Consider the following 24,862-nt stretch of genomic DNA (forward strand, 5'->3'; position numbering starts at 1 on the left):
TCCGTCCAAAGGCCTACTAAAGCCAAAATCCACATACAGCCCAACCTAATGTATCCACCATTCATCACTCTTACTTCATGATAAGATAAGCTACTGAATTCTAGCCACGTCCCTTAAAAGAACAGTATTAAAAACTCTGATGCTTGAAGACTATAGTGTACTTAGCTAGTGGGGATAGTGCATTTCATAGACCCAAGATGAAAGGCTGGTTCTTACCTATCACTCAAATGTTCCAGGAAGTCCTGAGACAGCAGTTTGTTCAATGTGGCCATGATGACACTTTTGGGGTGAGCCAGGAGACGTAGACACTGGTGTGGCTCTTTGGTGAAAATGAAAAGGGCTAAGCTGAGAAACACCGCTATTCCTAAACAGAAAAGAAGCTCAACATCAGAAAGCAAGGAACAAGAAGTGACCAAACACAAAGGCAGTCAAAATGATTAACTGGAAGAACATCCAAAAGACATGATATTGGATATACGTCTGGCAAGTACAATACAAAATGAAGGAAATACAGGATGCATAAGGAGGTGGCACAAGGAAAAAGGCACACGTCCATGGCTACTCAACTCATGGTACACTACAATTGCAACCAGATCCAACAGTCATTTGAGTTTCTGCATTCAGGGGCATTTATAGAGTCTCCTACTAGCATATCGAAGAACTCTGCGAGGTTGTCTACATGACACTGTACTAGAAGACACTAAAGTCTGTGCAGATGACAGCACTGATTCTCATTATGTAGTGCTTTCTGCCAACCTTGATGAATCATTTTTTCTCAGGTTCTTAATTTGGCAACATGCACAGAACTTTCCAGACCTTGTTTTTTGTCTGACTGGCGAGTCAGTGTCATTATTTGGTTGGATTACTTTCTTATCCAGCTCTTTGTAAATCTTTCTGCCATGGACCTACAAGCGCGAGTTGTGTTGGCTTAATATTGAGAAGGTCTCTCATGATCGGTTTACTAATCCTAAAGACCCCACCACTCTTCTTAATTACTTCATTCAATACCTCAACTCTACGTTAGAGTCTCAAACATTGACAGCTAAATACCAGGATTCCTCATAGAGAGAAATTGTGGATGTTTATGTTCTGCTCTAGATAATGAAAACCAGAACCCTGTGGCGATAGACTTGTGCAATTAATCTCCAGTTCTGCAAGATACAGACAGTGGTAACAGTATCACTGTGTCAGATAAGGACAGCTGGCGTACTGTACTAAGAGCTATAGTAGAAGATGAAGTTCTGTGACCAATACGAACAGCAGGAGTCCTGTGTTGGAGGCCATTGTGGAAGATGCATTTTCCATGCCAGATAATAGGAAGAGTGCACCTTTGAAATATTATGTGCTACTTGTAATTGTGTTTCAAACCAGGAAAGCAGGAGTCTGTGGTCATGGTAATTGCATAAACTTCAGTTTTGTGTTAGAAATGTCGGATGCCTATGGTTGAAACTAATTGTGGGCGATAATGAGAACAAAGGGCCTCTGATGACAGTAAATGTGAGAGCTCTAGGTTTCCTTCTGGTGACATCTTGAGTGTTATAGAGCTAGTGGGATCTGACGTAACTGTATCAGAAAGGAACTTTAGTTCAGTATTCTAGGACAAAAATACAGTGGCTCCATAACCAGGGATATTCTGGGAGATGGATCGTGATTTCAGTACTCTTTTAGTAATCTATAATAGTTACAGAAAGGGCAGTGCTTAACTTGTGCTTGTTGTTTCCGGTGCTGAGCACTGGCACTTATTATTGAGGGCCGGGGCTTATTCTTCTGTCCCACGCATTTACTGCGAGCAAAAGACACAGATGGGAAAGACGGAGGAAGGGAAACATGAAAAAGGATCACAAAGGGAGAAAGTAGAACGCTACTAGAGGGAGCTGAAGGGGCAGGGTGTGGCTTTATATGGATTGAAGAGGCCAGAGATGACTTCAGGATTGCACAGTCTCAGTAATCCGTGTTTCCATGTTTAATTGAAGCAGCCGCATGTTTAAGAGGAGGGCTCTGGGTACCGGCACGTTTTTATTTACAAATTAAGCACTGAGAAAGGGTAAGCCAAAGTACGACCTACCTTGGGATGAAATGAGACTCCAATCAGGCTCTGGTGTGGGCTGGCCTGGCCGTGGCGTCTCCCCTTCCATGATTGGTCGATCTCCCGACAGATGGAGTACAGAAGCCAGACGATGCCACAGAATCTTCCAGAACTCCGAAGCAGTGAATTCTCTGATTATAGTTGACTCCCCCTGGGACAGAGAGATGGTATTTTAGATGTACAACCAAAAAAGGCAGAAACTAAAGAAGGAGTTTGTAAGGGGCCCTGAAAAAGGATATTAACAGTCATTGAAAATTCTGTCAGGATAAAGTGCTGGACGTTAGGCCCCTCATTGTTGCAGGCTTAAACCTTGTGACCACTGGCCCTTGGTAAACACAAATTGGATTTCAGTAATAGTCTTTATGTTATGAAAGCCTGTGGATTCATGATCTGCTCACATGCTTGTGTCATAAAGTACTCAACACTCACAAAAACATACCTATGCATCACTTAATTTGCAGTTCGTAAAAAACAAAAAAAAAGTGACATACTTGAGTACCAAGAAAATGTCTTTAGAAACTCACCACTACATTACCCAGTACTAGAAATGTGTTTCCTAATGCTGGCTAACGGGACTTGTCTAGCTCTGTCGGCCCTATCAGAAGGGGTTACTATTCAGAAAGTTATTTGTGAATACGTTTGGCAAATTTGTCCATAACGTCATGGTCCCTGGCAAAGGCCTCTCCTCCATGAGGAAGATGATCTCACCTAAACTTTTGGAGGCGCTGGTTGTAGTAAGGGGTAACTGTTTAGCTGCCTGCATTATCAAGATCCCAACAGATTGCAGTCTAACGGGAAAGGAGGACACTGACAGAGTCAGACAAGTGTTTTATCCTTCACATTCTCCTTAAGGCATTAGGTGCCTGATTTCTTCACAATTCTGAGTGAGAAGGTCTAGGTTAAGGGGAAGCCTCTCATGACAAACTCGTGATAGTTCTAGTAGTGTTGTGAACCAGTGCTGTTAGGCCCATGTGGGAGCCTGTAATATGTGTGTAAGAGATGTTTGCCTGAGCTTTCGAATCATAAATGTGAGAAGAGTTAGAGGCAGAAAAGCATAGGCAAATATCCCTTACCAGTTCATCCATACAGCACTGCTCTTGGATAGTGGGTGTGGAAACCTCAAGGTGGTTTTTGGGTATTTTGCATTGTCCACAGTTGGGAACAAATCAATTTGTGGAAATCCAGACTTGTGGAAGTAAGAGAGGAGGACTCAGGGTGGAGTTACCACTAATGGATTGTGTCTGTTGTCAGGATGAAGTGGTGAACATTGTCTTGGAAAGGCCACCCTTTTAGAATGTTGTTTGTGTTCCACTACTGCAGAGAACAATGAGTGCAGCTGTCTATCAACACAAAATCCTCTAATTGACCCTGTGACTGAGACCACTGTTGTGCTAGACAATCCTGCAGCGGACGCATGTGTAGTCATGCATACGGCACTATGGCGATGCATGCGGCCATCATACCCAGTAGGCACCTGACAGTCCGGACTGTCAAATGTTGGTTGGCTTGGACACGTGGTAGTAGCGCTTGGAAATTTTGGATTCTTGCTGTATTGGGATAGGCTAATCCCAGCTGTGTGTTTAGGATAGCCTCCAGATACGGTTGAACCCCTAAAGGATGAAGATGAGAGTTTTGGACATTGATGGTGAAGCCTATTTGATGAAGCAGGTCTATGGTAGTTTTAATGTGTTGTCGGCACAGAGATATAGTGCTGGCTTTGATAAGCCAGTCATCGAGATACGGGAAGACATGGATGTTTTGTCTGCATAAATGTGCTGTTTTCACTGCTAGGCATTTGGTGAACACCCAAGGTGCAGTTGTCACCCCAAACGGGAGGCCTTTAAATTTGTAATGGTTGCCTGTTTTCACAAATATGAGGTATTTACCATGTGTATGGGAAGGTGAAAGTAGGCGTCCTTTAAATCAAGGGCTGACAGAAAGTCGCCTTGCTGGAGAATTGACATCACCTTTTGGCGACGGACCATATGAAAATGCTTTGACAGGATGTAATGATTTAAGGACCGTACATCTACGATAGGACTTAAAAATCTGTCTTTTGGGGATTAGGAAGTACAGGGAGTATACTCCATAACCTTGATGCTGTAGAGGGACGAGTTCTATAGCTCCTTCATGCAAGAGAGCTTGAACTTCCTGTCAGAGCAGTGTTTTGTGTTCCAGAGAGTCTGTGAGTGCGAGATGGAACGTTTGGAGGTGTGATAATGAGCTCCAGATAATAACCATGTTGGGTAATGTCCAACACCCACTGGTCTGATGCTACTGATTACCATGTGAGCAGAAAATCTTGTAATCATTCCCCAACAGGTGTTGAATGTTCAGGGGGAAAGAGAAGGAAGTCATTGTTTTGTGGTGGTTGTGGCACCACGTGGGGAAGCACCTTTGCCTCCATCTTTGGCATTGTTACTCCTATAGAAGCCTCTATAGCAGAGGTCTGCAAACGAGAAAGTACGACACCCTGGGGGCCCATGGAGACGTTCACGTGGGTGCAAATTCACAGGGGTGCAAATGCCTCAGTAAGTAATTGTAAATGAAGATGGCCTGGAAGCGTGACTTTTTTTTTTGTTTCCAGACCGTCTTCTTTTACATGACAGTTGAAGTCCATGAAAAAAATAAGGCAACTGCATTCCTGAGACCTGTGGTGGCAAAGGTCAAATACCTGGCTAAAATAAAAATATTCTGTAAATATTTTGTTGTATTTTCACGTTCACACAACTACATTTAAAATAAAGCACATACCTTAAAAGGTGTAAAATACACACAGGTCATTATCAAACTTGGTTGATGTGATTATTGCGCATTTCCGTATGTGAGGCCAGAGAATCACAGAATTGAATCCGGTTTGGTGCAGTGCATAATACTGACTTGGGTATTTATAGTGCTATAAGATTCCAGCATGTAACAGAAAGCACAGTGAATATGTGAGGCATTATTCTAAAATTATTTTACATATAGTATAAGATAGACTGTCACACAATGATTTTGTGTATGTGATCAGGGCCACTGGAAATTATGTGGCGGGGGAGTACCAAATTATGTAGCAGCATTTGCTAAATTATTCAGCAAGAAAAAGAAAAGTATGCAGTATAGGGTGGCAAGTGTCTTGCAAGAATTATTTTTTTTCACTTGATGGTACTGTCTGGGCAAATATTTCACCTCATTAGTATCACTAGGACCAACTGAACAACCAACAACAGAAATAAGCAACTAAATGATGACCAGTCACCCTTTGTGGAGGGGTTCAACTGCACACAAACATGTCACCACATTTGTTGTAATTTTTCTGGGTGAGCTAGAAACTATTTTTTTGTTCATATCAGCAGATTTTGCAGCAGGTGGTGAATTATGTGGCAAATGTGGCAAATCCATAATTGTGCGAAAAATGCAGCTGCTGCAAAATAGCATAATTCCAATGGCTTGTATAAGATAAAACAAGTGCTTTCAAAGAATACATATTAGTAATAGCTAAGCAGACTGTACCTACTGTAGGCATTTTTTAGAAGTCCATTAATACATAAATACCACACTTTCTAAAACTCAGCATCCTTACATTATACTTACATCATCTATCTAATACATTTTTGTCATCATGATGCTTCAAGTGACTCCATAAATGAAACCACTTTAGACCCCCCTCATTCCACTCTCACACAAAGGTACCACCAGGTCCCCATTAACAAATCAAGGATGGTTGATTTTAACAAATATTATGGGAACAGTTGGTCTATAATTAAAAAGCATATAGGCACCTTAGCCCTTATATAACCTGGCACCTTTGGCTGCTGTTTACAGATGTCCTTTCAGGTGAGTCGAGAGGGTGGAAGGGAGGAGGCAAAAAGGTGATATTCAGAGTCCTGATCATTCGCACCCCTGGGGTTTACGGGTAATGCCCCAGGAGAAAGAGGAAAGGAGGGAAACCCATGAATAGCGTCAAAGAGATGGCAGAGGAGAGGGCGCTATCTGTTCTTTTTTATAAAATTTATAAATGAGACAGCTTCCCCTTTCCTCAGAGAGATGCCCTGAAGACGTTGTTGAGAAATGCATGCTCATTTGTTTTAAAAGGCCATCACTACCATTAGTGCAGCAGGTGCACTGGCACTGGGACACTGATATGAGGGGCTACTACACCATAACAGTGGTGTGTTTTACGAGGGTATTGTGTGGGTATTTTTTTTTTTAAACTAAGGGAAAGACAGTCTGAATTGGGCCTCCAGCCTTGAAATAATGGCCAGGGATTAGGCAAAGGAGAAGATATCATTGGTGCTACAGGTGCAGATGCACCGGAGCCCCAGGGTGTGAGGGCCCAACTAAATTCCTATGGCCCAATAGAAGGGATAATTGGAGCAGTGGAGGCACTTTAGTATTAAGCAACAAAGAGATGTCATAAAAGAGGAGGGTTTTAACAAGGGGTAAAGGCGATTTCTCGCTTCACAAGGCAGTAGGTTTCATTAGTGAAGCTGACAAAGTTGCACTGAGGCCCAGAGGTGTGAAAACCCACTGCATCACAATTATGACTGCCTTACTTTACAATAAGTCATGCAGAGAGCATTACGGATGAGGTGGACAACATGTGGGAGCTCATTTTTTCTGAAAGGGACAGACAGTCTGTTTTAAGATTGGAGTGATGGCGAGACATGGTGAGGAAGGGGTGAAAGTGGCAGAGAGGATAGCCTGCTATTCAGATTTACAGCTATCATTTGTGCAGAAGGTGTAATTACATTGGGATCTCAGATCATGAGAACCTCAATTAATGAATAGTATTTTTTGTCTAGTTCATTTTTTATGTGTTTGCTCTTTTATATGCCTCACATTTAGTGTGAAGTGTGAGCTACTGAAAAAGTGCCCAATATTATCCTATAAGTCTCACCCCCTGTGCTCATCCCTACCTCTCGTCCTGTGCCAAATCTTCCCATAAAGTTTTCGAGGGTGTCCGACTTCAAAACATTTTTGGTAGGGGGCTCACAGCAAAAACGTTTGAAGACCTCTTCTCTATAGTACCCCGAGAAGAATAGTGGTGACCCTGGCCACGTTGATACAAGGTAGAGGCCTCTAAGGAGGTGGGTTTCGAACCTGCTCTGTAGGTGGAGAGGCAAAAGGAGCCATAAGGACTAGGTGTCTGAAGTGCATTCATAGATTTGGCAGTCTCCGGATCATTTTGCATTTTTTCTAGGGCCAAGTCATGGGGACCAAAAAGATGTTCTTTGTCAAAAGGGACATTTAATAGACTTTGTTGGACTTCTGGCTTGAAGCCAGAAATGCGGAACCAAGCATGGCATCGCAGCAAGATACTAATATTGATCCCCCTAGCAGTGGTATCTCCTGAATCTAAGGCACAGTGGATAAAGCTGTTTGAGATGAGTTTGCCTTTGGAGACAAGCTCTTGACCCCTTTTCCTCTGCTCGCCCAGAAGATACTGGAGGAGTTCCTCCATTTTGTCCCAGTAAGCATGGTCATACCTTGTAAGCAAACACATTGAGTTGGCAATACTCCAATGGTTGGCGGATTGAGCTGCCACCCTCTTACCAGAGACATCAATACGTTTGTTTTCCTTGTCAGGAGGTGGCGCACCACTGGCAGCTTGAGAAGTAGCGCGCTTGCGAGAACTAGTAACAACATACAACTCAGGAGGAATCTGTCCCATGATGTAGATGGGGTTGTATGGAGAGGGTTTATATTTTTTATTCACTCTAAAAGTGATGATTCTGGCTCTAGAAGGGTCCTTAAAAATGTCTTCTCTATGATGTGACATACCCTTAAGCATAGGGAGGTATTGGTTGGCCCTATGTGTGGAGGAGAGTGTCTCCTAAAGGAAGTCCTCTTCCACGATGTGGAATCAGGAGGAGATGGACGAGGGGTGTATAGGTCTCGATCGGTGTCCCCTAGAGGATCTACATCATATGCAGTCCAGGGATCAGTGGGGAGTGGTGGTGTATCAACAGTATCATCCCCAGTATCATCCCCTGCATCATATCCACCTGTATCATAAGAGTGTGGAGACCTTTGAGGTGTTATCTCTAAGGGATCTCCATCAAGTGTGGTGAAGATGGTGATGGGAGGGGTGGAGGTGGTGGTGAAGGTAGTAATGCTGGTGGAGACGGTAAAGGACTGGTGGTCTTTTGCACCTTTTTCTGTTTGTCTGGAACCAGTAAATCAATAGCCTCCTCGAAGGAGAGTTGTCTCTTTGATGGTGGTGTAGCTGGAACGGAAGGCTTGGCAAGAATATACCCTGTGATGGGCTGGATGTGTTTTCGCTTTTGGCGTGCATCCAGTTTTTCTTGTAGTTTGTGGAGGATAGGTTCCACAGGCTTGCCAGAATCAGATTTCAAAGCCGGTATTGAAGGTTTCAGAGCTGAGGGGTGTTCTTGTTTCAGCGTCCGGTCTGAGCAGACGCTGGGGCTGGTTGAGTCAGTATTGAAGGTCAACTTAGCACCGAAGTGGATTATGTTGAAGATTTTGGCTGATGTTTCTGCTCAAGTCCCAGGGCGGGCGTTCAAATCAGTCTTTCGGTGCTGCCCATAGGCAGTGGTGGTCTGAGGGCCTTTTGCTCAGTAGGGAACAAATGTCTTTTAGGTTGTTTGAGACGGGGTTGAGGGACAGGGTCTACAGTACTCACGGAGTGTTGAGCTAGCAAAATGTCTTGCATCTCCATTTGGAGTTCCGAGCTGGACATCTTGTTGTCAGATTGCCTTCAATTCTTCTCTAATGCATTTTGCATTGCCCAACGGTCTCTAAGAGTCTTTTTGGAATGGAGAGATTGACAGGCCTCGCAAATCTCCTCCCTGTGCTCCGGTGACAAACACAGGTTACAGTCCGGATGGAGATTGGTCCGGGGGTATTTTGGGTGACAATTCATGCAGAAACGAAAAGGTGTCTGTTCCATCACCAACAGGGCATTCTCTGGTGAACCTGGTGTAGACTGAATGTAGACCCCAAAGGGTGATGCCCTTGAGTGCCGCGGTTGAAGCCGGTCAATCTGACGAGTGATAAAGTTTTTTTATATCTCAAACACAAAATTGAAATATGTGATCGAAAACAATACCGAGGGTCAGGGTGAGCACAAACTGAACAGAGGACCGTAATAGTCTCAACCCTGAGTGCAGGCACACGCGTCCGAACTCAATGGCGGAAATAAAATAATTTAACAATGGAGTTGATGCCCATGCGCATTATCACCAAGAGGTGGAATCACTCTACCTTGTGACTCGAAAGACCTCTCAGAAGAAAAACAACAGTAGATGGCAGGAGTATGCAAAGCATGTGTATGTAAAAGCCACACATGCCTTGAACATCTTTTGCTAAACTGTTCCACCATATGCTGCAAAGACGACTTAAATCTTGAAGGCGCATGGACATTGGAGAGGTTGTTAATGCCTTAGAAAGTATTGAGCAACGCACAAATTACCCTCATGTGTTCCACATTTGCATAATCCCCCTTGTCACTTTCTCTGTCCTGGCCATCTTCTGACAAAAAACATTCACAAGGTTGCCAAACAGGCAGTTAATGAGGATAATATTGCCAATGGATGTTGTTGCTAGTGATCACTGGTATGTGACTGAAGAAACACTGGTTAACAACATGGCGGCAAGAATGCTTCATCAACAAAAAGAGGCTGAATAAGCATCTGACTAACAGGTAGACTATTATCTACTGTTACAGATGGGTTTTAGTACTTTTTGAAACATGGCCAAAGTTTCCAATGTTAAACTGGAGTTTCCAATGTTAATTTAGAAGCCATAAGATGCTCAGTTAGAGCATAGATCATCAATGTTTACCCTTTCCGCCAGTAGACCTAGAAGCTATTTTATTTGAGGCAGTGCATTTGCAAATTTCCTGCATCTTGCAGCAAAGTGCAGCCTCCACTTTCAATGTTGGCAACCAGTAGTATGATTTTAGGAAATTACTGAAATCAGCAGTATGTTAATGTATTTGTATCTGAGCTTCAAGGATGTCTTCCGTTGCTCATCGGATAATGTTCACTGAAGAAACAAGTTTCTGTCACGTTTATGCTCTATAGAGTTGTACTGAGAGAAAAGTATACACAAGCTGAAAAAATCTGCATTAATTTTAGCATTACATGCTTCAACTGGCCTTTTTGGTTGCTAGTTCTGGCCTGTTAAAATGACAATTGTCTCCTGATTATCTGCTGTTCTAATTGCTAATTTTGCATTGAGCAGATGTTAAACTTTAGGCTTCCTGAGGGCTTGTGCTTTATTTTAACAGAGCCTTGCAGTCAGGTTTAGTGGTAGAAAGCTGTGATTGAAGATTCTACCAGACATCCTAGACAACAGAATTATCCTAATTGGACATCTGACAAAGGTCCGGGTACCACCATTGCCAAAGCTAATCTGGAGCTATGAGTATCATCTTTGTACTGCTAAGTCTGAACTTGCTGATCAACGTTTGAAGAAGAGGGATCAGAGAAAATCGCAGAGAAATCCTCTCGACCAACATACTGAAAATGCATTTGCCAGGGACTGAGGTTCTGAGAAACTAGAAGAGTAAATGGGGTATATTGCATTTTCTTCTAAAGCAAACAATTCTACTTCTGAATGTCCCCAAGGAGAGAAGATGTCTGCCAACATTTCATCATTTAGAACCCATTTGTGTTGTTCTAACAAATTACGACTCTATTAATCTTTTGTGTTTTGCAGACACAAGAGATGCATCATGTCAGTTGAATGCCTCTTGCAAACATCCCCATCAAACTGTCATAGCCTCCTGGGCCAGCACCCTCAACTTTGTACCTTCCTGCTTGTTGAGATACACATAGTTTACAAGTTGGCCATCTGGAGTAGAGGACGGCTCAGCCTGATCATTGGCAATAAAGATTTTGGAGCAAACTGAACTGCTCTCAGTTCCAACATGTTGATGTGATATCTCTTCTCCTTTAAAAACCACAGTCCCCTAATGGTAATATTACCTTGATGAGTGACTCATCCTTCACTACAGCTTGTAAAGGAATTAAAAATGGTATACCCCACCACTTCAAGGACTGAAGGGCATAAAATGGCAGCTGTACTTTGTGGTGCCAACATCTTGACCTCTTGCACCACTATTCCTCCAAACACTGCTGTAGAAGTCTCCTGTGCTACCTTGTTGCCCAGACTAGGGTGATGCAAACAGCCATGAATGACAAGTGGAAGGAAACTGTACTATTCAAATATGCAGGCCTTTTTGGTGAATGGAAAGAAATCTCTTGAAAAAAAGAGGTATATTTGCTTTATTCATGTCTACGACCGCCCCCCAGCAAGGACTTGCTTGTGTAGGAAAAATCATTGAGTTATTGATATTCAGGTGAAGACCTAACTTAAAAAGAAGATCTGCTGTAGGTCATGAAGCAGCTTGAGAGGAAAGGAGGCTTTGATCAACTAGTTGCCTAGTTATGGATAAATAAACACTCCCTTTACTGCGGAGATATGCTGGTACTACTACCACAACTTTGAGAAAGATCTGGAAGCAGACTTCAGTCTAAAAGGAAGAACTTTGTAATGATATTAATGTCTGCCAATCTTAAAACTTAAAAGTAATCTGAGACTTGCTTTATGGGTACATGAAAACAAGCATCCTGCAAACCAGAGCACACATACTGTCACCAAGCTGAAAATGTGGAAAATGATGATGGAGACAGTATCCTGATTTTTTCCTCTCTTCATCCACCTGTACGTCCTCTGTAAATCCAAAATATGATGGGAATCTTGCTTGGGACTTTTCCTTTTGTTAAGGAAATAATGTGAGAACTTTTGCTCCACTGAAGTCTCTGCACTAGTTCTGTTGTGCCTTTCTCCAAGATTGGTGAGGTTTCTTGAACCAGCCAGTCAAAAAGTGCAGGGGTTGAAACTCTCAGTGGGATCAGAAGGCAAGAGCTGGAAAAACTGATCTTTTATCCATTCCGCACAACATTTAGGGCATCCTGTATTTGTAAATTTTCTACCATGCAGTGAGGTGGTTGGCAATAGACCGGCTATGCTTGTCGGTGGTCACAGAACAAGGGAATCGTTGCTTTGTTGGAGCTTTCCCTCATACAGGGGAAGGCTGTCGACCACTACCTTTTGTCGAGAAGACATAGGGCCTGATTTAGAGGTTGGCCGGGGGAGTTACTCTGTCACAAATGTATTGGATATCCCATCCACCGTATTAACTTAGGCCCTCATTATAACATTGCTGTATATACCGCCTACCGCCACGGTGATGGCCACCAAAAGACCATTGCCGCGGCTACCAGCCATCAGCCGTATTATGATCACAGCCGGATTTCCACCAGAAGGATGGCTGAAATCCGTCTGTGATCATGGGAGTGGTGAGGGAGGCGGGGAAGACCCCTTTCGGTGACAGGGAAGGAATTCCCTGTCACCGATAGTGCCTACCGCCTTGGTTCTCTTGGTGGTAAGGAAGCTACGAAAACCATGGCAGTAGGCGGGGCCATAATCCCACAGGTGGGCTAGTGACAGCTGCTGGGCTGGAGACTAAAGTCTCCAGCCCGGCGTCTATTACTGCTGTGGCGGACGGTGTGGTCTTAATATGGGGAAAGATACCGCCAGCCTGTTGGCAGTACTTTTCTCCATTTTACCGCTGTCTGCCGGGGTCATAATGACCCCCATAGTCTCTGAAAAGGCTGCTGTTGCTCTTGTACCAGCTGATACCTTTTCCGAAGGTAAACAACAATCACAATGTTACCTTTGCTGAAAGATCAAAATTGAATGCTAGGTAACTCCTTTCTTTTCTCTAGCCCAATTGACAGCTTCTGATTTCATCTTATAGATTTTCTCATCCACCTGATCTACAAAAAGAGTTGAATGGTAACTAACATCTTTTGTAGAGCTACCGGAGTCAATGACACCACTCTGAGCCAAGAATAGAACTTCACACAGACTCCCTGACAAATGTAAGCAGTAGCTAGGTACACAGTGTTCACTTATACACCTATCAGGCTGTCTGAATTTAACATCCCTTTTTTAACAACTTGCATGATATCGCTTATTTAGGAGATACTTCACAACTTGGCTCATTAAATCCCAAACAGAATGGTTGTGGCAGTTTAACATGTACCTCAAATTCACAGCCTGACCACAGGTAATAACTTAAAAAATGCAACTTTCATAAAGATCTAATGCATGATATGGTGTGCGTTAGTTCTATTTGTCAGATGATGATATTGATTAGCTTAGTAGAGATGTTCCTGCATGTAGCACAGGGGGTCTCATATTGTACTGTAGCATTGTACGAATTGAAGAGGTGCTCAAATTATTTCTTTATGCTGAGCTTTTACAAAAGGCTGTCACTTAGATTCTAAAATTCAATGTGATAGATCTGATTGCTCAAGTACAAGCATTCACACAGGAAATTCCAAGCAGTTGTTGTTCAACCACTTTTGTGTTACATAAACAGGCATCCATTTTTGAAAGGCTTAAATAAACCAATTGCAGAATTGTTACCATATTGTTGTGTTTCACTATAAATGTGGGTGCTCACAAAGAGAAGACAGAAAAATTGCCATGTGTTTCAAGAATGCACAGCATCACATATCTAATTATGAAGTGTATACACTGGAATCTGCAAGCTCTGCTAAATCATCAGTAGCTTTAAAAAAACTTTTTTACATTTTCAGTACACAAAATGGAATCAAATAAGTCAAATGGCAAAAACAATAATAAGTAAACAGAAACTAAATAAACTAGGCAGGTGGACACAAACAGAATAACAGCAAATATTGTGTAATCCCCACCATAATGAGTACCAAAGAAGGAATGAGGCAGAGCATACAGACAGTGCCAAATAAGGGTTTTTCTGATATGTTCAAAGGGCAAGACCCTTAGCATCACCCGTTCCATTGGTACATTGCTGCCCTCACCCCTCCTCCCAGATGCTACATTCAGTATCACAACTCATACATCCTGCATGTAAACTGTCTTTAAGTCACCAAGAGCCATGCCAAAGGAGAAGCAGGAAATCCAAACTCAGCTGGGAGGGGAGGGGACTGTGCAACCTGTGTAGGTGCCAAGAGGGATGCAGGTAAGCACATCGCTGTGTCTCTAATCCTCGACTGATTATTCAGTCTTGGGCAAGCCGCCAATATTGTGATCCACGAAGGTAATATGGGGACTCACTGCACCCCTCTAGCCTCCTCCCTATGCAGGGCTTCCCTCTGGCTGTCTGTTCCCCACCCCCAGATACCCAGATCAGGGCCAGTGGCAGATTTCCAGCTCTTCATTAGTTGCCTCCTAGCAAGTTTGATGGAATGTCGTAAAATAGAGTAGGAGGAGTAGTGCTGTAGAGATCAGTACAGGGGAGTAGAGTTCAGTGGCAGAGAATGTCATGGAGTGGGTTGGAATAGGGTGGAATGGGTTGAGGTAGTGGGGTGGAGTGGATTGGGGTAGAGTGGCGTGGGGTGGATTGGACTGGGGTTGAGTGGGGTGCACTGAGTGGAGCGGGTGGATTGATGGGACTGGATTGCAGTGGGATGAACTGAAATGGGATGATGTGGATGGGATTGGGGTGGATTAGATAGGATTGAGGTGGGTGGCTTGGACTGGAGTGATGTGACGGGTGGGGTGGATTAGAGTGGATGGACTGAGTAAAGTGCGGTGGATTGGAGTGAGTGTGGTGGATCGGACTGTAGTAGGGTGGACTGAAATGTGGTGGAGTGGGTTGGATTGATTCGGGTGGACTGGATTGGGGTGGATTGGAGTGGGGTGGATGTATCGAGGTGGGGTGGATTGGAGTACGGTGGGTGGAAGGATTGGGGTGGATGGATTGGAGTGGGTGGACTGGGGTGGGGTGGATTGGTGTGGGTGGATTGATTGGAGAGGAGTGGACTGAAGTGCAGTGGATTAAGGTGGATTGTATTGGAGTAGGGTGGATTTATGTGGATAGTATTGGAGTGGGATGGACTGGGGTGGTGTGGGTGGATTGGATTTAGGTGGATTGGAGTAGGATGGTTTCACTGGAGTGGGGTGGGATGGACTGGAGAGGGGTGGATTGGACTGGATTGGGGCAAGGTACATTGGATAAGGGTGAGGTGTACTGGATTGGAGTGGGGTTGAATGGACTGAGCTGGATAGGATTGGAGTCAGGTGGACTCGGATGGTGAGGGGTGGGCTGGATTGTAGTGGGGTGGATTGTGGTGGACTGGAGTGGGGTGAATTGAGTTTGAGTGTGGTAGATTGGATTGGGGTGAGGTGAGGTTGGATTGGACTGGAGTAGGTCAGATTGTTTTGGATTGGAGTGGGTTGTCTGGGATTGGAGTGAGCAGGGTAGAGTGGTGCAGGTTAGAATGGGGCAGGTCGTTATGAATTAGAGTGGGGCAGATTGAAATGCATTGGAGTGGGGCAGATTGAAATGGACTGGAGTGGGGCAGATTGTTTTGGATTGGAGTGTGGTGAATTGGGACGGAGTGAGGTGGATTTGATTGGGGGTAGGTGGATTGGAGCTGGCGTATTGTTTTGGATTGGAGTGGGGCAAATAGTTTTGGAGTAGAGTGGGGCAGACTGGTGTGGGGCAGGTTGTTTTAGATTGGAGTGGGTCAGGTGGAATTAGAGCAGATTGGAGTTGGGCAGATTGTTTCAGATTAAAGTGGGGCAGACTGGAGTGAAGTGGACTAGAGTGGGGCAGACTGTCTTGGATTGGCACACGGCAGATTGGTTTGGATTGCAGTGGGGCAGATTGGACTAAGACCAGATTGTTTTGGATTTGAGTGCAGCAGATTGCAGTGGGCAGACTTTTTTGGATTGTGGCAGATTGTTTGGGAATTGAAGGGGGCAGATGGGAGTGGGCATATTGTTTTGGATTGGAGTGGGGTATATTGTTTTGAACTTGAGTTGCGCAGATTGGATTAGAGTGGGGCAAATTGGACTGGAGTGGGTTGGAGGACTGGAGTGGGGATGGGTTACTCTGGACTGGGGTGAGTGGTCTGAACTGGAGTTGGGTGTAATGGTGTGAGGTAAATTGGGGTTGATTGGACTAGGGTGGATAGAGTGTCCTGCACAATTATGTGTTAAATCATCATTTAATAAATTACACAAAATAAGGAAACAATATCACCTTGCAATATTTCAAACAAGATATTTTTTGTGAAGAGAGCCCACGAGCAAAAACAAAATAAAACATGAGTGGAAAGTGAGAAAAGACGACTTGGCAAAATAAAAGAAAGTTAGCTATAAAAACTTAAAACTTCGCCATTTTGTTTGTCCTGCTGGGCATGTTTTTGCCAGTCGCAAGGCTTCTGTTTGCAGGGCACTAGAAGCTAAAAGGAACAAAATAGTAACTTGATCATGTTGGGAGCAGAGGACGGGCACTGATTAAGCTGAATCAATCAGCCACAGACAGGAACGGATATGATGCCAGGCCTGAAGTGGACAAATTGCGAGGCTGTAAAGAAGAGTGCCAGGCAAGCAAACAAATGATGAGCGAAAGACAGGCTCCAAGTCCTTTACAGTACACAACAGAGTCTTGCAAGCAAGACGTATAAACTAGCGCAAGCACTTGCAGGTTCAACCCTAAAAATAAGTATGTAGATAGTCCGAAGACTTTTGATCCCCGGTTACCACTTCGCAGCACAAAGTAAATAAAGGCCACTGCCCACTGGGGAGTAATATATTGTTGTCCGCCATACCAGGGGTCACCCCTGAAGAATGTCAACCAGCCCAGGTACTGTGGAGCACCTTGAGGGAGAGGGAATCTGGCCCACCGGAGCATAGAGAAGCTGCAACTCCACACCTCTAATTCGTTCCTCAGCCACTTGTTGCTTGGTCGGCCGGATTGATTCCTGGCATCGGGACCGCCCTAGTCTCTTTCGCATCAGCTGACGAGGAGCCGTCTGGACTGGGCGCCCTGACCCAGCATTAGCTCTCCAGTAAGTCCTATGCTGCATTAGGATCTATGAAAAAATGGGCCTTGTCCTCTGCCTGCACTCTTAGGTGGGCCAGGAAGAGCAGGGAGTCCAGGAAGCGTTGTTTGACAAATAAGAATGAGGCAGACTTTGTCTGCACCTGGAAGGTGAGTCAGGATAGAGTGAAACTTTCATGTTCTGCATCACCAAGGGGCCGTAAAGACAGGTCTGTTTAAGAAGAAAATCCCCATCCTGAAAATAAAGAAGGCTGGCCACCGCCAGGCATGGTGGGTTCCTGGTCTTAGGAGGGGAGGCTGCGACTTTGTGAGCTCAGTTCAGGGCACAAAATTTAGAAAGACCCTCAGGAGCCACCACCTCCAGGAGCCAGTCCTCCAGGTAGCTGAGCATAATGTCTCTCATTTCACTCTTTCAGGTGGGCCGATGACCCTAACATTACTGCGGCAAGCTCTCCCTCCTGATGATCCAGTTGTGCGGCCAACTGGTGCATTTGTGCCCCTATATCCGTTAAGACGACATGCTATGGGTTGGTCTTCAGGTTCCAGGTACTGAACTGCTGCCTCTAAGGCAGGCACTCTCCCAGCCACCTCCTTAGAATCCTCCCAGGGCAAGCCCAGCTCGACTGTAATGGAGTCTATTTTACTCTCCAGGGGCTCTTCTGTACGTTGATCACAGCCAGACATTTATCCAGCTTGGAGTTCATGGTAGATACATCCCCTCCCCCAGTACCCTGCTTGATCCCCTCCTGGGAAGTGCTAGGGGTGAATCATCCCTGTGACACTGCGTGTGGCTCATATACAACAAAAGGGTGTACAGTGAGTGAACTCCCCCTCACAACTGGACAGTCAGCTAATGTCCGAGTCACCAATGAGAGTGATGGCACTGCTTCCCAATGTGCACCAAGGCCAAAGGCCCTCTTAGGTTAGTGGGCCGCCCCTCGAGGGAGGCAGTGACACCCCCACCAAATAGCAAGTGTACTCAGCAGGATGGCGGGGGGGGGGGGACTATGAACATATATTCCTGCCCACCACTCTTGCTAGTCTCAGGGCCTCTCCATGTGCCCACCTTGGTGTCCAGGGGTCCCTCGGATGTCCTGGGTGTCCTTGTACCCCCTGACGCGTTCCAGAATCGACCTGACTGGCTATCCCACACCAAGGTCCCGGGGGCTGCTGCAGGCTACCGGGCAGTTACTTCGGAGACTTCACTTGACCCCATCACCCAATACATTAAAGCACTCATCTGGGTCCCAAAGTGGGTGCAATGGGAGCCAGGGTGATCAGTATTCCACAGATCTCCCTTGGCTACTGGTTGTAAAGGAGGGGAGCTAGACGATCATGGGGGCTCCAGCCGGCCCACCACAGCCTAGGCAAGTGTAATAGGTAGGGGAAACCGCCTCTCTCACGCTGCTGATGCAGGCAACTAAAGCCCCGATACCTGCAGCGGGAAAGGGGGGAGGGGGTGGGGAAAGGGGGGCATCTGTCCCAGGCCAGGTCCCACTGGATAGGCCAAAAGATGAAGAAGTTGCAGGGCTGTCCAATCACCACTCCTCTACTGCGGCACATGGTGATTTTGCCTCTCGCTGGGGCCACTCCCCGAGCCGCTGCAGGCCCTACAGTCTGATCGTGGCTACAGGGCTGTCATCTTGGGCACGGCCCCCAGCTGTCCGATGCGCTCTCTCCCAGTGGGGAGAGGAGCTCATTAAACTCCTTGCTGAACCCACTGCTGCCCCGAGATTCCCGGGCTGTGGAGCATTCCAGGCTGGCAAGGGATATCAGTTGTGGCGGCCTGGGAGGTCAGGTGTCTGTGGGCCAACCAGGAGCTTGAACCCTGAGCTGCCTACAGCACGGCGGCTGGATCTGCCTCCAATTATGAGTCTGTTACATGCATTCTTAAGTGTCTAGGCAACTTTGAAAGGAATAACCATAATTATTTGATAAGTCAAAGACAGTAAATGCAGCTGGTAAAGCAGAAAGCACAAGTGAGCAGGCTAATTTACTGACAAAAGAAACTGGATTTAGGTGACACATGAAGAAATGCTCGAGAAAATGAGGAGACATTGCAGGCATCAGACAGATCGGGGAGCAGACAGGTTTCCACTCCAAAAAAGGAATCCAAGGCAGGTCTCATATCAGACGCTGTCAGAGCCTGTGTCAATGTTTACAATTTGAATAGAGTACATGACACACATAGGAACTACAAAAGAAGCTAAAGAAACTTGTCTGTTAATACGTCGGAGAACACCACCACCCAACTGCAATGATGGTGCAGGGGCGATGCCAGGTATCTTCGTCTTTCCTTGTTGCTAGGGCCAACCTTGGATAATATTTCCAAAGTTGGAAACAAGACAAGTGTAGAAATATCTTGGTTAAGTCTGCCAAAAATTTAGCAGATAAGTAGACCGAGTAAGGGATGACAAAAGTGGATAAACCCAAAATAGAATGGTAGCTGCTGGAGTACAAGAAAAAACAAGTCAACTTAAGAACACGTGTATCACAGAGGAAGAAGGATAGGCCCTACAGGAACTGTTGTAGAACAAATGACTGTGGGTTTGGGTGTTCCTTTATATCCAGAAACCAAAACTGCAAGGCGCTGCATGCCCTGGACATGGAATATAGCTCTCACTTGCGCATATTGTTGTCTTGAAGTACTTGATGCAGGCTGCACGGCATGAATGTTGTTGTAGTGCAATCACAGTGGAGAAAATTGATGCTGACATAGCTGGGTAAATCCACCATCTTAGAAAAACAGAGATCATCCCATCCTTGTAATAATGGTGGCATAAATAAAACATGAAAGGTGTGGGATGATGGTAACAAAGAATGGGACATCACCACATATGGTGGTGGGATGCCATGTGAAAAAAGCCTGCCAGAGGGCCCGGATTCTAAGCAGAGCAGTGTGGAACTCAAAAGCAAAAGGAAGGTCTGGCTAAGCAAGATTAGAATCAGGTGCTCCAGTGAGAAAAACACATATACCCAGTAGTCTGTTTTTGTGAGAGACACTAAATCATTTCTGATGCAAGTCCTACCCTAGCAGAACCTAACAGCAACCACATAACTGGCCAAAAAGTTACAGAATTAGGTATTAAAGATAGAATGCATTGCCCTCTATGAGGAATCACTATCATCTGCAGAAACTTTGTGGAAGGCTCAAAACAGATGGCCTAACAGTGAAGATCAGCTCTTTTGCTTGGCCTTAACCGTATTCATCAATGACATTCTGACAGAATTCAAAAGACAAACAAGTTTCACATCAAGTAAACAAAATATTTCACAGATAGATTGGGGAAAATGCTAGATAAATGAAACCCGAGACTGACGGCCTACAAAAAAGGCAGGGATAGAAAAAAGATGTTAGAAAGTGGCAAAGGACTCTTTGAAAGACGTTCCTAGAACAACATACTTGCCCCTCCTTTACGTGTCCCTCTGCAGAACACAGAAATACATTGAGAATAGATCGAGAAAGAGATTCCACCAAATTAAAGTGGACTGTAAAACCCAAAGAAACAACTGAAATAAAGAGACAAAACCCAGGAAAATGAAGAGACCGAAACAAGAGGCACAGGAAATAGAATCAAGAGAGAAACCGAGAGAAAGTCAACCCCGCCACTCAGAGCGTTGAATCACAAAAAAAAGACACGTTGAGAGAAGGCAATCCAACCAAAAGAGACATGAATGACAGTTACTGCAAAGGGAGAGAAAAAAGTCGCAATAAAGAGGGATCCGAAATAAAAATGCCCAACAGAGACACATTAGTGAATGAAAGCTACAAAAGAAAGAGTCAACGGCGAGAAACATACAAAGAGAATGTACTGAGACCCTATAAACATGTATATATATTTGCTGATAACCATACCTCACCAAGTAGTTGCAGCAACAGGAGCACAATGCCATCAAAAAGCCCAGTACCCATGGGTGGTAGAGATCCCATCTGCAAACAAGCAATGGGCGAAGTTAAAAGAGAGAAATTATTTAATTTCGGGAAAGCAAGAGTGGACTAGAAAGTGAATTAAAAAGATATAGAGTGGAAGAGGGGAAAAAGGACAGGGAAGCACAATAATGGAATGACAGAAAAGTGAGAGGGTACAGAGAACAAGGGAGAGTGGGAATAATGTAGAAAGAGAAAAGAATGTCAGGGAAAGTGTTAATGAGGAGAGAACCGAGAGGGAACAGTGAGGAAAAGCAAATAAATGGCAAGAGAAGAAAGAACAAAGCCATACAACGAAAGAGGGAGAGAGTGTAGCTAACGAAAACATGTTTAACATTAAGATTCATGTAAATCCCAAATCCTTCTTTGGTTTCTCAATTGTGTTTACTTTATTTTGTGAACAGGAATGTAAGTAATCAACAGCTTTACCCTGAATGGAAGTAGATGGAAAAAGGGTGTACACATTTTCAGTTTAAACCTACAGAATGTTCTCTTCAGAGTTGGAAGAATTTGCATGGTACCTGTTGAAGTCTGTTACATATTTGGAGGGGGAAAACTTAATGTGTTGTCAGTTATTATCCACAAACTAACACATTTATCAATGGAGAACTTTTACAAAACTTTAAAGAGGTTAGGACACTCCTCTTTTGTGTTTATGCATTTAACAGCATCTCTATAGGGCATACCTTGCGGAGGTGTAATGGAGGTTTGAACGGAGGGTCACGGATAAGGTATAGTTCAGTAATGTTTACACACATTTGTTAATTCTAAAATGAAACAGTGGAAGAAATGCCATCCCTATGCGCAGTTCAATCTCCGTAAGCTAAACCTGCCACATAGTGATAGACTGAATGAGTGCAATTTACAGAGAGGGAGAGAACGAGAAATTAATTCTTGGGTGTCAAATAGGCTGTTCAAGATTTGTCTAAGCCTACTTGCTCATTATTTACACTGAAATTATGGTTTCACATTTAAAAAAAAGAAAAATATTTCTCTTTTCCATGCAAAAAACAGCCACACAGAGGCAGCACCAGTGACAGAGGTAATAAAGGCAGGTTAAAAATGAAAGATAAAGACGAAGAAGCGTTGTAGTTATAGACCAGTCATTTTATATTCTCTATCTTGGAGCCTGCATTATGCATGGGACTGTTCATATGGAGTGGTAAGTAGTTCACTACATGAAGGATGGACATATGAAAAATACATGACTTCGCTATATAAATTGTTAAAGTCAGCCTGCTCTATGTAAGATTGGATTTTGTCATGACAGATCGAGTAGTTTTTGGTTAAAGTACAAACTCATAATAATTTAACAGCGTGACAAAGCTCCAAAAAGGGAACATTCCCCAAACCAACAGCTTTCTTGCAGGCCGTTGGTCTTTGTGTACCTGATGAAAGCGAAAGGAAAAAAATGTAGGGTAGAATGCTATGTAGGAAAAGAGTTACCAGGCTCACATATGGTACAAAAATGTGCCAAAGATAAAGAAAAAAAGCAAATTATAAAAGGTAAAGTTCCAAAAGATAATGGGAGAGAGTTTTGGGTAAAAAGAAATTGAAGTCTTAAGAAAGGGTCAGGAATCTCACTGCAGCAGCAGAAAACTGGAACAGAGTCAGGGGGAGTTTGTCTGCGACAGTTTGGGAAAGCGCTGCTTGAACAATCTGAACTCCGAAAGGGGACTTACTGTGTCTGCGATCACTTCGGTTTTAAAAATGCATGTCAAAATATAACTGAAAGCAGAATAAATATTCCAAAGTTTCTGAACCAGAATGAAGGTTGTCTGATGGAGCAACAAAGATTTCCAGTGAGAAAGAGGAAGCCCGCAATAGGGTGTCAGAGAACTGCGAAACGCAGATAGACTGATATATCTTTCAGTAGTGTTTGGGACACCACTTAGATATAACAGTTATAATAGTGTTTTGTCACCCCCAGAGGAACTCCTGTGGAGGACTGGATGCAAGCCGGGGGGGAGAAGAGATTTGGGACCCTGCAGCCAACCCGCTGTCCATGACTTAGGGCCTGATTTGGATATTGGCGGTTACTACCAAAGTGCAGTGGCAGTGGACCCGAGAACAACGTCAAGTCAACTGTGTTCCCCCTGCCGTATTTAGATGTACTGCCCCAACTGCTATGACAGAATGCTCTTTCTAGCTGTCAGGCAGGTAGGTTCCTGCCAACCCTATTGTGTTGTTACAGTCCTGTAGGTGGTGTACTGCCGGTGGTTTGCTTACAGAGGGAGGACATCACAAGACCCAATGGACATCAGACAATGGTAGTGGCTGTGGAATACAGGTAAGTGTCTCACACACACACACACATACACACACACACACACACGGTACCCCTGCCTCACACTCAACACAACACATACACACTATTATCCCTTGCCATACCACCACAACCCAACACGTACATGCCGCGCACACACACAATGCCATACATTCATGACAACATACACACACTACTGATGCTGCACCCACACACAAGAACCACAACCAACACAACTACACACTCATCTACACAAACACACTCACACAACTACACACCTTACAACGACCCCACACTACACTCACCTAAATGTTGCACGCAACAACACAACATCCAAGCCATATGCAAGTGCTGACACAACCACATCACCCACTCCTCTGTCCACGTCAACCAGCCAATCGCATTGCGCACAAACATACATGTACTGAGTCACCCATGCAACTCTATGCACAACATGACAGGTCCACTTGCAATGCGCACACACAGACACAGATGACAAGTGTGACTGTACTGTCAATGTGGTGCCAGCATTCATTTGGCAATGAATACAGACACAAAAATGACAGCTCTGTATGTGTGCGATACGTGTTGTGTACCAGTGTATCCCTATCAGTGTCTGACCCACTTGTGTCCGCGACATATGCATGTCAGACGTATATGTCTGCAGTGGCCCAAGCTCATGTGCAGTGACCTCCCAACGTAAACAGGCAATGAGGGTTCCCTACCTTCGTGTACAGCGACAGGTATGGCGTTGTGTTTCTCCAGGGGTCCAGTGGCAGAAGCAAATGGAGGGTGTTGTCCAGTTGTATCCAGTCGAAAGTGGGAGTGGAATTTGGGTAAAAAGGTGAGTTTTCACCCCTTCTCCCCCCCCAATCTGTCAACTCAGCAGTGGAGATTTGTAGTAAAATATGTGTTTTTGACCACTGACTTTGTGTTGCACCACTTTACACCTGGATTAGCTGTCTAGTGTTCACCAGTTGCAGGCTACATTTTGCATTCAGTTTAGCTGCCTGACTTTATCGTAGCATTAGACACTGCCATGTTAAATCTGTTCGTACTTTTCCACATTGTAAACTGTGCTTGTTTTTGTGCTTTTTCTCATCAAGGGCTTTGGTTGATAAGGATGTACTCAGACAGCAGGGAACGACCTTGTTTTTGATTTGACACCTTGGGATTGTGGCCAAATCCCAACCTGTTATTTTCAAAGCAGACCTAAACTAGCCAGCATGTTTGAATTACGAAATGAGGGGTTTTTCCAGAAAGCTCCTTCTGTTTTTTTTTAAGATATAAAAGTGCGACAGTGAGCGAGTGAGTGGCCTCAATCAGGATTGTTGACATTGGATGCCTGATATCTGTCCCGTGAGGGTGTAGATCTCTTTCTCGCAGTCAAACGGGGTCATCGTCTTGTTGGCATGAGAAAGATGAAGAGCTTGGCAGGCCCTACGGTGATGAATTTTTACTTCATTATTTGCTTTGCGGTATAATATAATATAAATACATGTATTTGCTGTGAACATTGCAGTGGAGAATCACTCTGGTATATTTTCCTTTCATTGCTGTGACTATTTTTAACATGTGCTTTCAACATGCTAATCTCCTTTTTGGAACCTCGTTGTGAAATAATAATAAATGTCTTCTTTGAACTGAGAAGTGCATTCCAGAGATTTTTGCCAGCTCGGTCATTAGTGAAAGCAAAACAAGGTTGGACTGCATATTTTGCTTGGT

At 44.4% G+C, this 24,862-nt stretch overlaps 1 protein-coding gene across 3 annotated transcripts in view; it reads right to left on the reverse strand.

Moving 5' to 3' along the window:
• Positions 1-24,862, reverse strand: part of STK36 (serine/threonine kinase 36) — a 254,800-nt gene that overhangs the window by 14,783 nt on the left and 215,155 nt on the right. For 2 of the 3 annotated variants that reach the window (XM_069244414.1, XM_069244415.1), the window contains exons 21-23: positions 20,800-20,874; positions 2,066-2,237; positions 217-364 (exon numbers count right to left, since the gene is read on the reverse strand). In XM_069244414.1, coding sequence (XP_069100515.1) covers positions 217-364; positions 2,066-2,237; positions 20,800-20,874 — 395 coding nt within the window. The remainder of the gene's footprint in view (positions 1-216; positions 365-2,065; positions 2,238-20,799; positions 20,875-24,862) is intronic. The other variant, XM_069244417.1, reaches the window with a different exon arrangement.

Source organism: Pleurodeles waltl, chromosome 7, assembly GCF_031143425.1.
Source record: "Pleurodeles waltl isolate 20211129_DDA chromosome 7, aPleWal1.hap1.20221129, whole genome shotgun sequence".
Classification (NCBI taxonomy): Eukaryota; Metazoa; Chordata; class Amphibia; order Caudata; family Salamandridae; genus Pleurodeles; species Pleurodeles waltl.